This window comes from Pipistrellus hanaki, assembly GCF_964339955.1.
Source record: "Pipistrellus hanaki genome assembly, chromosome: 15".
Taxonomy (NCBI): Eukaryota; Metazoa; Chordata; class Mammalia; order Chiroptera; family Vespertilionidae; genus Pipistrellus; species Pipistrellus hanaki.
This window is the reverse complement of record NC_140517.1, coordinates 39,747,567-39,760,158: the sequence shown is the minus strand read 5'-3', so window position 1 is coordinate 39,760,158 and position 12,592 is coordinate 39,747,567. Positions and strand designations below refer to the sequence as shown.

Sequence of the window (12,592 nt, the reverse complement as noted above, 5' to 3'; positions counted from 1 at the left end):
CCGGGGCACCTCTGTCCGCAGGGAGAGGGGGCGGCTGCAGATGGCGTGGGGTTCTGCTCAGGAGGGGGCGTTGCAGAGGGCACAAGTGGTAAGGGAGACCCCGCAATGAGGAGGGGGTGCTACAGAGGCGGGAGGAGACCTGAGACCCCTCAGAGTGTGTATTCCTCATATCCCACACCTTGGCAGAGCCATCCAGTAAGACACAACTGCCCGGTCCACAGGAGACACATCACAACCAGAACCCCGATCCTGGGGACACACACAGGCACTGCTCCATCACAGCCCACCTCAGCTTGACTATCACAGTACCCTCACTCACACACACGGCACTGCCCCATCACAAATCTCCAAGTCTCATCAACACGCAGAAGTGAAATGCACACAGCACATACCTCACACACCCATCACACCACAACCACAGCCATAAAGTGCCATGTAGCTTAACCCCCCCACCCCCAGAACATTACACCAAATCTGGCCTCGTTCCATCTCACATAGACACCCAAAACCATGCCACCCACAGAACCAACACACACACACACACACACACACACACACACACCACAGGCCTCACACTGCCTCCAGGCACCACAGGAGCCTTTGTGGACGCTGTTGCATGGTCTCACACACACACACACACACACACACACACACACACACACCATCACATATGCTTCTTCCCAGTATATCTGGGCCTGAACAAAGGTCCACAGTGCAAAACTGACAAATTACGGTTGCGAATTGTTAATGACGAATTCACACAGCACAATAATTCACAGAAACATCACTCGACTCATTTCCACACACCTTCCGTGCTGTACACACCATCTATTGGGGTGCTATTGTGTACACCTTTGTGGCACCTCCAAATACACCCAACGCCCCCACCCATACACCACACACATCCATCTTGGTATGTGTATGTGCATACAGACACACAGCCGGCACCCATGCCCAGGCCTGCCACATGCACACAGCACCCCAGCAAGTCCCCCACTGGAACCCGAGGAGTCATGGCCTCCCACCCCACCCCTCTGCTCTGTGGGGAACGCTCCAGACTCTGCCTGAGGAAAGCAGAAGGAGCAGAGAACCTGTCCCTGTGGCTTTCTCAGAATGTGGGTCTCTCTCCGCTTATGGGAGTGTTCACAGGCAAGGAGCAGTGTGAGCCTGGGGGGGGTGGGGAGGCGGGGGCAGAGAGTAGGAGGCAGGGAGGCAGTTTCTTGGCTTCTCCCAGCATCCAGAGCCTTAACCCTTTGCCATAAACTGACCTATCCCCTTCCCTCTCTGCTATCCCTTGTTGCTATGGTAACAGGGAGGCCGACTATGCAGCAAAGGAGGCTGGGCCAGCAGACCTGGCCTGTCTCCATGGAGACTGGGGAAGGGGGGGGGGTTGGCACATTTTTAAAGCTAAGTATTTGGACCCCAGGCTCATCTCCCCAACTCTGTCTCCTTCCTGCGAGAGCAAGAGAGAACCTGTCAATATATCTCCTCTCTCTCCTGACCCCTTGGCCTGCAGGAATGCGCCAGGACCATGGGGAAGGGGATGGAGAGACAGAGAAGCCTGGAGATGTCTGGGTCCCAAGAGATTCCAGGTTCTCTCCTCCTACTCTCCAGCTGGGTCAGGAAGCCCTTGATCCCCCACACCCCATGCCAGACACGCACTCCCTCCTTAGCACCACCCTGGTGAGACTGATGACTGTGCATCGTGCTCTGCAGAAGTTGGGGGCAGGAGGGGGGAGGCGGGGGAGAAGACTTAGGAAGGTCACGGGAATGGACAGAGACAGGGGAACTCAGCAGTAGAGACAGGCACACATAAGAGGAGAAATAGACACATGGTCCAGAACCAGAGAGAGGCAGATACAAATGGACAAAAGCAGAGACTGGCAAACACAGAGATGAGAAAATGGATGGAGGGAGACAGAGCAGAAGAAATACCCAGTGAAGGTGATATGGACACAGGGACACAGACGTTTAGAAAATTGGAGACTCTCCCAGATAAAGACTGGAGAGACTCAGAGCAGAAATGTGGGAGGGGTTGAGGAGAGACCCCAGAGATGATCAGCAATGTGGTATTGGGACTGAGACTGGGAGAGACTAGAAATGCCTGCAAATGTATTCTAGTCACTGGGCGGACTCCCAGTATGGCCCAAGGGCAGAGACATCGATTAGAGTTCGAGACATGTGGAGACAACAGAACCATTGAGACCCAAGCTCACTCTCACCCTTGTCCCTGAGGGCGAGTGCCTGACACAGAGGGGCTGAATGGAGATTGGGGGTGATGTGTGCTCAGTAGGTACCTTGGGGAGCGACCTGCCCACGTTCTACAAAGGCAGGCGCAGGGGAGACGCAGTGCTGCAGCCGGGCCGGTGCTGAACGGACAGCTCCCCGCTCTGGGCCACAGGGCCAGCCAGGGCCAGCCTCTCTCCCTCGCGCTGTCCCCGTTTGGCTTCGCTCACTGCTCTGGTCCGCTCCGGTCTCCCTCTAGTTTCCAATGGCTGCTTGTCTCTCACCTGTCTCCGCTCCACCTCCATCCCTGCTTCTCTCAGCCCCAATTCCCAGGTATCTTACCCTCCCTGCTTCATCTGTCTCCCTCCCGCCCATCCTTCTCGTGTCCTCCATTCTCCTTTCACCTCATCTGCCCCTACTCTCCTTCCCTATCTCTCTCTGCGCCCTTGTCTCTCCCTACCTCCCCCCCCCCCAATCTGGGTCTCTTCCCATTCTCCCCCCCCCCCACTACCCTCCTACTCGGCCTTGTTTTGGCTCTCGCTGTGTGACCTTCACTCGTCCTTTCTCAGCTGCAGTTTCCACAGAAACCTCCAGCAGGGCGGGGGAGGGCGAGACAGAAAACAGACCCACCCTTCTCCCTCTCTGCGGGGATTTATCCTTCCCTCTCTGGGGGGTCGGGGAGGTATATTTTCTGCAGACACACAGGGTCAGCACAGACGTTTGAAGACGGCCTCATGGATGTATGTACACACACATATGCGCATGATTACAAAGTTGCCAACGATCCCTGCCTAGGCACACACCACCACCATAGGGGCCCCCAGGCACCACCACTCTGAACAGTTCGCGTGCCCGCCCCTCCCCCAGCCCCAGCTGGTTTCTGTCTTTCTGTGTTTCCTGGTGTCTCCGCCTCCACAGATTCCCGCATCTCTCTCCATCTGTCTCCGGGTCTTTGTCGCAGCCTCCTTCTGTCCTGAGAGGTCAGTGGAGACGGGCCAGCTGCCGGGACCTGGGCTGACCTGCTGGCTGTGGGCAGGGCCAAGGATGGAGAGTGCAAGAGTGACCATCCAGTCTGGGTTTTGAGCAGACTCCCTGGGTGGTCCAAGCCTTTAATGCCCTCACGACCCCAGGAAATGAGCTCGGGGTATCCCCGGTTTGGGGGTTTTGTTCTTTTTTTTATTCCAACGGGAACTGGGGTGTGGCGAGGGAGGGATGAGGGCCCAACTGACCCGCTCCCTGGGGGGTATTCATAGAAATTCCGAAGTTTCTCCCCCCAAAAAAGAGAGAAAAAAGAGGCGAGGGGCACCAGGGGACACCCGCCTGCCCAGAGGCCCTCCTCCAGAAGTGGGGAGCTGCGTCAAGTCTTGGGAGCCTGAGCAGACCCAGGGTTTTCCTGGCAGACTGCTTCCCGCTTCCAGGGATAACCCCGTGGTCCCCGGCCCCTGGAGTCCTCAGTTCCTGCGCTCCTCGTGTCCGCATGGGGGGCAGAGTGCGGGATCCGCCGCACACTCCGGTCACTCCAATAGGGGGCGCAGGCAGGCTCCGGAGCGGGCCTCGGACTTCACCGGGAACCCAAGGCAAAATCGTGGCGACCGGCCGCCAGGGCACAAGTTCAGTTCTTCGCTCGCAGGGGCGACGGGGCGGCCAGAGGCGGGGGCGGGTCCGTCCCTGCACCTGCACGTCCCATGGTCACTCGTGCTCGGCGAGCTCGCGCGGGCCAGGTCGCGGCCGTGGCGGACTGGCGGCCTCGGCGGGGGCTCCCAGGCCACGCGGGGGCGCGCCGGTCCCGGACGTCCGCAGCGCCTGGATGCGCCGGCACTCCTGGCAGACGCGCACGTGGGTGCAGGGGGTGGAGGCGAGGGTCCGGGCCCCGCCTGGCGGCCCCGGGTCGTCCAGGAGGCGCTGAGGGCCCCCGTGCGCGCCGCCCGCGTCCCCGCCCGCGCCGGCCGAGTAGAGCTTGCCGTTGCTGAGGCGCATCTCGCGGACAGCGCGCAAGGAGAGCAGGGCCCGGGTCGGGGCCCCCGGGCGCCGGCGCCGGCGGGAACGAGACGTCTTGCGGCAGGACACGGCGTGCCGCAGCTCCTGCAGCATCTCCTGGCACACCGACACCTGCGGGCAGCGAGGGGGGTCACCGGCCCTCGCTCTCCTCGTCACCGCCCATTCGCCAGGCTCTGCTTCGGTCTCTCCCCTCCCCGCTACCCCCAGCTTCTCTCCACACCCCACTCCACCTTACCGGCTTTCCTCACCTTCCTCCCATCCCCACCCTCAGGCCTTTCTTCTCCTTTCCCTTCGCTCCTGGTTCCTTCCTCTCACCTCTCCACACTCTGCTCTTATGTGGGCTTCTTCCAGAATCTGCCCTTCGCTTCCTCTCTCCTCTTTCCACTTGAAATTGTCTGACTCTAGTCCTTCCATGTCTTGCCTCTGGCTCACGCTATCATTATTGCTAGGCATATTTGTTGAGCACCTCCGGTGTGCCAGGCAGTTCTGGGCCGTGGATACAGCAGAGAACCAGACAGCAGTCCCTGCCCTTGTGGAGGTTATATTCCAGTGTGCAAATGCAAAAAGAAAAGAAAAATGCAAACCCAGGTGGTATGTGAGCCGATGATGAGTGCTTTGAAGAAAAATAAAGTCCGCAAAAGAGGTGGGTGGGGAGTGAGGCTGAATTTCAGCAAGGGGCTGTTAGGGAAACTCACTGAGAGGAGGTGTGCCCTGGAGCCTGGCCCAGAGCAGGCAGCCACTCAGCAGGACGAAGGTGTGGAGGGAGAGAGGAGGGAGAGTGGCACGATGCTCAGGAACCACGAGAATGGGGTGTGCAAGAGGGAGAGAGGTAGATGAGGTCAGAGAAGCAATGGGGGCCAGCTCATGGGAGGCCAGAGGACACCAGGATTTGGCTTTTCCTCTAAGTCGGAGGGAATCCAGTGGAGAGCTTGACGTAGGGGCTGTGCTCTCACAGGATCATGGGAAGTGAGTGCTGAGAATAGATTGTAGGGAGGCCAAGGGCAGGAGCAGGGAGGCACTAAGGGGCTGTGGAGGCGAGAAGGGGATGGATTCTGGGTTTAGTATCTTGAAGGTGGGGCCAGCAGGACTTGCCGAGATCAGAAAGAGGAAGGAGTGAAAGGCAATGCCACACATTTTGACCTGAGCCAACAGAATGACCACGTTGCCTGGTGGGTGGGCAGGAACTCCATGTTGGATACCTGCCTTATGTGTGTCCGTTAGACATCCACGAGGAGATGTCAAGTACAAACCCTGGGTTCAGGGAGAGGTCCCTGTGAGATACACATTTGGAGGCTAAGATAGGCAGCCCCCAACATCCCAGTCCCTGGTGTTCCCACCCTTGGGTAACCCCTCTGCCTTTGTGTCCAGGTTGCTGTATGACCAGAAGATGCTAGGTCAGCTGACATGCTGGGCTTCTGCCCGGCTCTCGGCTCACTCACCCAGGAAAGTCAGCTGCCACGCCGTGGGCACTCACACAGCCCTGTGACGGCCCCTGTGTGAGGCACTGAGGCCTCCTGCCAGCTGCCATGTGCATGTGTGTATTAGTTGTGCTCTTTATTTTCTCTATCGTAGATGCTTTGACATCTTTAAAAGCTTGCTGATCGGGGAGAGACTGCCCTTCTCAGAGGGAGCCAATTCTTAGAGGTAGATAGCAAAGGGCTAAGGGCCCACCTTCCACATGGCAACCAGCCAATCCCAAGTCCACTCCCCACCCAGGCCCTTATCATCTGCCCTGCCTCACCCGGGACCAGGCACCAGACAACAGGAGACCACTCCTCTACCCAGAGCCGGCTGCCTTACCCAAACCAGCCGGTTCTAAGCTGCTGCCCTGCCCTGCCTTGTCTTCCTTCAGAAACCCCAGTAAGGACTCTGGCCTAGTCCCGTGACACCCCCACCCCCACCTCCTTCTGCTTCTGCACAAACCCTGCTTCCCCATGTGGTCCTGTGTGGCATGGTGGGGCCCTTTCTCTTGGAAAATGTAATAAAAAAATTCCTTCAGTGGCATCGGATTCTCTGTGCCATCACTCAATCACCTCCATAAATTAAAATCCACAAGGACAGCCATGCATGCCCGGCTGGTGTGACTCCGTGTTGAGCGTCGACCTATGAACCAGGTGATGGTTCGATTTCTGGTTAGAGCACATGCCCAGGGTTTCTGGCTCCATCCCCAGTAGGGTCGTGCAGGAGGCAGCCAATCAATGATTCTCTCTCATCATTGATGTTTCTATCTCTCTTCTCCTCTCTCTTCCTCTCTCGAATCGATAAAAAGTTTTTAAAGCCACAGGGACATTTTGAGACAGAGCCATCCCAGAAGTGGCTCCTCCCGTCCAGCAGAGCGTTCAGCCGACATCGTGTCCGGCCGTGACCTCAGCAGAGACCCTGGGCAGCCCGAATGACTTAGCTAAGCTGCTCCCAGTCCTCGACCCACAGAAACGGAATTGATGTTTGCTGTTTTAAGCTGCTGAGTTTGGGGACAATTTGTCATATGGCAATAGAGAACTAACTCAGGAGTCCACAGCATGGAGGGTCTTCCCATGAGGCTGGATGGGATCACCAAGGAGAGAGGCAATTCCAGGCCCGTGCATGAGAATTCCCACAAAGCAGTGGCAGGGAGGTTGGAGGAAAGCGAGGCGCCGGGGAAGAGTGGGTTTTGAGGACAGAATGAAGGGCTGGGCTGAAGCCTATCGCTACCTCACGTGTGTTGAGGCCTGAGCTTCAGGCACTGGGTTTCAGCTGGTGACAAGAGTGGCTTCAGCAGAGGTGGGGGCAGCAGCTGGATTGCAGTGTGTCCAAGAGTGAATGGGAGCAGAGGAATTGGGAACAGCAGGGAGACACACATCTCAAGGCTGTCAGGGAAGGGGAGGCGTGGCTGGAGGCCGGGAGGGGAAGTGGGCCTGAGAGGGTTTTTTGAAGGTGGGAGAAATGACAGCACATTTGTATGCTGCCGGCTGTGACCCAGTGAAGAGGGAACTGATGATGCGGAGGCAAGGAGAGAACTGCTGGGGGTGTCCCAGGGAAGGCGAGAGGGAGGAGATGGGGCCATTTGGGGCCTTAGGAGCCGGGACCTTCACCTCCATGGCGTAATCCCAGGCCGTGGAGAAAGTAGGCGGCAGCTAGATGTGGAGGGGTTTCTGCACTTGCTCAGGAGAGCAGAAGCAAAGTCATCACCAACAGTGAGGACAGGAGGAGGGCTGGGCTGGCAGGGACAGGGAAGGTCCGAACAGGCCAGGAGGGCAGGGGCAGGAACCGTCTGGCGATGGAGGAGTGGGGCTGGCAGTACCCGAGGCCCCGGACATAGAGGGAGACCCATCAGCAACTCAGGCTCTTCAGCTGCATTCTCCTCGCCTCTCTCCCGTTTCTTCTTGCTTGACCACCTCTGCCTCTCCCCACATCCTCCTGCTGTGCCACTCTTTCCCCGGCATCCTCATCGCTGCCTCTGCCCCTTCCTCCTGTCCTCCTCCTGCCTGTGGACTCTCCCCCCAAACTGCTCTCTCCTCTTCTCTACCTCCTCTACCCCTGACCTCCCCCAGGCCCCCTCACCTCCCTGGCTCCCTAACTCCCTGGCCCCTCCTTTCGGCCTGTTTCCCCGTGTGGCCCCTAGCGCTACCGTCTTCATGTCCCTCCACCCTGGGCGCCACTGCTGCCCCACACCCTCTGCCAAGCTCCTCACCTCTTCGGACTCTGCCGACCTCCGCGTGGACCATATAAACTCCATGACAGCCACAAAGACAGCAATGATGAGGCCACAGATAAGTACGACAAAAATGCCGCCAATGTTCTCCATGCCCAGACCTGGGGTCGGAGAGAGCCAGGGGTTGAACTGTGTGGGCACGGGGCAGCGAAGGGTCTCCCAGGGGGCACACTGCAGGTGGCTGACCTTTAGCACGACGGTCCTCCTCCTTGGGGCACCGGCTGCCCTCCCACCACTTGCGCTTCAGGATCTCCAGCCGGTTGTTCTCTTGGAGCTGCAGGATGGCCAGCGTGATCTCGTCCCGGAACGGTGAGCCTGGGCAGCACACGGGGCGAGCGGCCATGGGGCCCGAGCCCTGCCCGCCAGACCCCCACTGCTCCCTGCCTCCACCATGTCCCAGGGTCTGCCTGTACACCTCTGAGTCTGACCACTGCTCCCCTGCAACCATGCCTAGCCACGCCCACTGCCCTCCCAGGTCCGACTGGCCGTGGTCCCTCCCTGCAGCCGCCTGTCATCCCCAGCCAGGCTCTTCTCCACTCAGCAGCCAGAGGGACAGTTTCAACAGTCAGAGCCCACGCCTCTCTCATATTTACAACTCTCCAGTGGCTCCTGGTTCTGTGGGGACAAAGTCCTCTCCTGGCCTACGTGGTCCTAGCCGCTGGCCTGGCCACTGGCTCCGCGACCCCCACGCCCTCAGCTCCCACCACACTGGCCTCCTGGCTGGTCCTCCAGAAGCCACACTCCCCTGCTCCCTCTCCCGCCGCCCTCCCCCTGCCCCCCCCCCCCCCGGGGAGCTTTCCCTCTGCCTGGATGTTCCTTCTCTCAGTTCAATGAGGGCTCTGCTCACGTGGTGCCTCCTCAAGGGTCTTCTCTAATGGATTTTATTTAACATGGCACCAAGCGCCCGTCTCCCTGTCAGTCCTTCCCCTTAATTTACTTCAGAGCAGTTGTCACCACCTGACATCACATTATAAAGCTGTGTTCACTGTTGGTTTGCTGTCTGTGGCCCTAGCAGAGGACAGGAGGGCGGAGCTTGCCAGCTCCCCACTGTGTTGTCCCAGCATTCAGCATCCAGCATATGCCTGCACGCGGCCAGGCAAAAGACCCCAGCCACACCCCTCCCCTGCACGGCCCAACCCTGGGCCACCTGTCTCCTTAAACCACCCTTGGGCCCAAAACACCCCACGCCTACCCTCTCATTTCTTCACTCACTGCAATCCTCCTTGAGCATCGGCCAGTGCCAGGAACTCGGGATATGGGCGAGTGGGCTGCTTAGTATTTATGGGGCACCTACTATGTGCCAGAACCTTGGTTTACAGAAATGTATTCACGCCTCACAGTGATCCTGTGAGGCAGGTATTACCAGCCCCAGGGCAGGTGACATTGAAGCTGAGTTGGGGGGGAGGGGCAGGAGGAGAAGTATTTGAATCCAGGTCAGTGACTCCAGAGCCTGTCTCCACAAAGCACCAGGCCACACTGCTTGCCTGGCATGCACTGACACTGCTGCAAAGCCGCTGAGATTTGGGTGTATGTGTAATATGTGACTATTGTAGCAGTCAGCAGCACATGAAAAGGTTTAAAAGCTAGCCGAAACCGGTTTGGCTCAGTGGTAGAGCGTCGGTCTGCGGACTGAAAGGTCCCAGGTTCGATTCCGGTCAAGGGCATGTACCTTGGTTGCGGGCACATCCCCAGTAGGGGGTGTGCAAGAGGCAGCTGGTCGATGTTTCTCTCTCATCGACGTTTCTAGCTCTCTATCCCTCTTTCCTCCTCTCTGTAAAAAATCAATAAAACATATTTAAAAAAAAATAAAAAATAAAAAATAAAAGCTAAAATGCCCACATTTGGTGGCAATATTGGTGGAGAGCTTCCAGCACTGAGCTCTGGAAAACCATGTCTAAGTCTTGCTGGCCGATCCACCCATTCTTCTATCCTCCCTCCGCCCCTGCCACCCAGCCAGCAGTATCCATCAGCCGTTTTCTGAGCACCTGTTCTGAGCCAGGCTGTGGGTTTGGTGCAGAGAATCTGAAGTAACGAAACCAGGTCCTCACCCTCGAGGGGCCCTGGAGCCATGTGGGAAGGCGCCAACCTTCTGCCGTGTGCTGTCCTGCACAGCCTCCCGCACTTCCTGAAGCTCTGCGGGGCTGGAACGATTGCTCCGAGGCCCATTTTTGCAGGCTGAGGGCACAGAGGCTCAGGAAGGTGATGTTACCTGCCCAAGGCCCCACAGCCAGGAGGCCCCACAGCAGACCCAGCCTGTGCCCGGCCTGCTTCCAAGTCCCAGCCGCCGCCACATACCCAGCGGCATGCCGATGCCGTAGCCCTTGGTGTCGAGGAGGCCCCCGATCTGGGTGAGGTTGCAGTTGAGGCGCCGGTGGTATTCGTTCATGGTGGACTCAAGCAGGAAGGCATAGCGAGAGTTGAGGACCCTGGCGATGCCCTCCTCCGTGCTCTTGACAAACACGCTGGGCTGCTTCGACTGCATGTAGTTCCACATGCGCTGGTACGTCTGGTACCGTGAATTCTGGGCAGAGTGGCATAAGGGGGAGAGGTGAGGGGCTTTGCACCCGCTGCCCTTCCCCTGAACCATGTGCCCTGCCCTCCAGCAAGTCTCCCTCAACCCGAGAGAGAGCGAGGAGAGCAGAGGAAAACAGAGGAGAAACCAGATGGACAGACTGCTCAAAGCGTGGTCCAAGACACCCCGCACCCCCAGTCCAGTGAGACCCCAAGGACCAAAGTCTTTGGAAGAAGGGGCCACGGTCTATTTTTCAACACCAGCCGTGGCTTCCCCAGTGCTCCCAGGCCTTACTCAGAGAGCCCGGGAGTAGATGCTCAACCCTCAAATCTACCCAGGGCCCAGGCTGGTTCAGGAAGACCTGGTCCATGCTGAATAGGACAGCTTACTTCCTATGGACCCGCTGGGAACCTTTTGGGAAAGACTACTCCTGCCCCAACCCCCTGACGCCCGCCCTCCTGCACCCACCTCTCCCTCTTTGATCTGAGGCCCAGACTCTGCTCTTCCTTGGTACCCCACAGACCCTGCCCCCTGGCTCGGCCACCTCCCAACCCTATTTCAATGGCCACCCACCTGAGAAACCTGGGAATTCAAACCCCCCGCTCCTTCTGCTTATCCCTTCTGCCAGCGGCCACTGCCCAACTCCAGCCTTCTCTCCAACCCACTTGTCTACCCCCACCTGCCCCAGAGGGAACGTGCAGCTCTTATAGGGGTCACCCCTCAATCATTCCCACATCCCCTCTTATAGGGTCCAATCTCAGCCCTACCCTGGCATTCTGCCTCTGTAGTCTCTCACCCAAATCTCCTCGCCAGGCTTGCTTTCCTTTTGGTTTCTTCCCACCACCCAAGACACATTGGAAGGGCTTTCCCTCTTCTCTGCTGGCCCATTTTGCCAGGCAGGCCTGACCCTAGCGGCCTCCAGCACCCCCTTGGCCTGACCAGCACTGATCTGACATCAGATCCCACACCTGCTTCCTTTCCCCTATTCCTTGGGTGAAAGTCCAGTTTCCCCAGCCAGACAGCAGACTCCTCACGAGAGTACAAGTGTGTCCTCTGCTCCCTGGCCTCCCCAACCTCCAGGACAATCAGGTCTACTCTGAGCTGCTATGCATGGTGGGGACACCAACACCAAGCCCAGACAGCTTCGGGAGCCCACCTGGAAGAAGGTCATGGTGGAGCCAGCGTGGATGGTGCCATACTCAATGTTGGTCTGGTCTGCCAGGTCGTCAGCCGACTCCACGGGCACCTCCATGCGCTGCACGGTGAGGAAGGCGGCCAGGTTGGCCGTGTAGGAGGAGATGATGATCAAGGTGAAGGCCCACCTGAGGGGGGGGAGGGGTGAGCTACAAGCTGGAGCCACCCTGCCACCCTGCCCGTGGCCATGGGGCTCCAATGGTGGTGCCCCTCAGGGACCTGGCAGCTAGAAGGCTCAGTGGCTGCTGCTTAGTGGGAGACTGGGGGCCTAGATTCTGGAGCCAGACTCTCCGGGTTTAAATATCGCTTCCAGAGACTCCCCCTTCCAGATGCAGGAGAATAAGGTGGTCTGGGAGTATTCTCCCAGCAAGAAAATCCAGAAAACTAGACAGAATATATTATACAAAACCATTTAAATACATAGGACAACAGGCACCACAGGATTGTGATCCCTGAGGGAAAATAAACAAATGAAGCGAGCCTTGTCACTGCCAAGGCTGCTAGGTGGATTTAATCACAGACCGCAGTGCCAGGAAGGAAGGAAAGCCCAGTCTGGCAGTCTCGCTGAATTGTGGAGATGGAGATCAGAAATCAAGACGGCTGGGATTTGCGGGATAGAGAGCCCAAGGGGAGAGCTACACAGAGAGGGTTCCAGAAGTCTCACGGGGTTCCCTTGAGTCCTTGGCTGAATATCAGTCTGTATGCACAGGGTGAAATTCCAGCAGCCCGAAAGAACAACTTTCAAAGAGAGAACAATTCCCAGGGCTGCAAATCTTTTGAGCACCCTCCAGCCAGAGTCCAGAGATCTCACTGGATTCATGAGACATTCAGAAGAGACCCCAAAGGACAACACATTAGAAACAGAGTCACCTTAGCCCTAGAATAAAGGCCACGTTAGACCTGCGCCAAAAGAACAGGCCTGGAAAGGATAAAAATAATCTAAAAGTGACTTAACTGCCTGCCAGGAAAAG

The 12,592-nt window shown here is 57.8% G+C and overlaps 1 protein-coding gene across 6 annotated transcripts in view; it reads right to left on the bottom strand.

The window, feature by feature from the left end:
* Positions 1-3,156: 3,156 nt before the first annotated feature.
* The window catches only part of GRIK5 (glutamate ionotropic receptor kainate type subunit 5), a 58,001-nt gene continuing 48,565 nt past the window's right edge, over positions 3,157-12,592 (bottom strand). For 3 of the 6 annotated variants that reach the window (XM_084905264.1, XM_084905266.1, XM_084905267.1), the window contains 5 exons: positions 11,584-11,749; positions 10,211-10,436; positions 8,102-8,230; positions 7,895-8,016; positions 3,159-4,335 (listed from right to left, as the gene is read on the bottom strand). In XM_084905264.1, coding sequence (XP_084761390.1) covers positions 3,916-4,335; positions 7,895-8,016; positions 8,102-8,230; positions 10,211-10,436; positions 11,584-11,749 — 1,063 coding nt within the window. In that variant the 3' untranslated portion in view covers positions 3,159-3,915. Of the gene's footprint in view, positions 4,336-7,894; positions 8,017-8,101; positions 8,231-10,210; positions 10,437-11,583; positions 11,750-12,592 lie in introns of all 6 variants that reach the window. The other 3 variants (XM_084905265.1, XM_084905268.1, XM_084905263.1) reach the window with 2 other exon arrangements.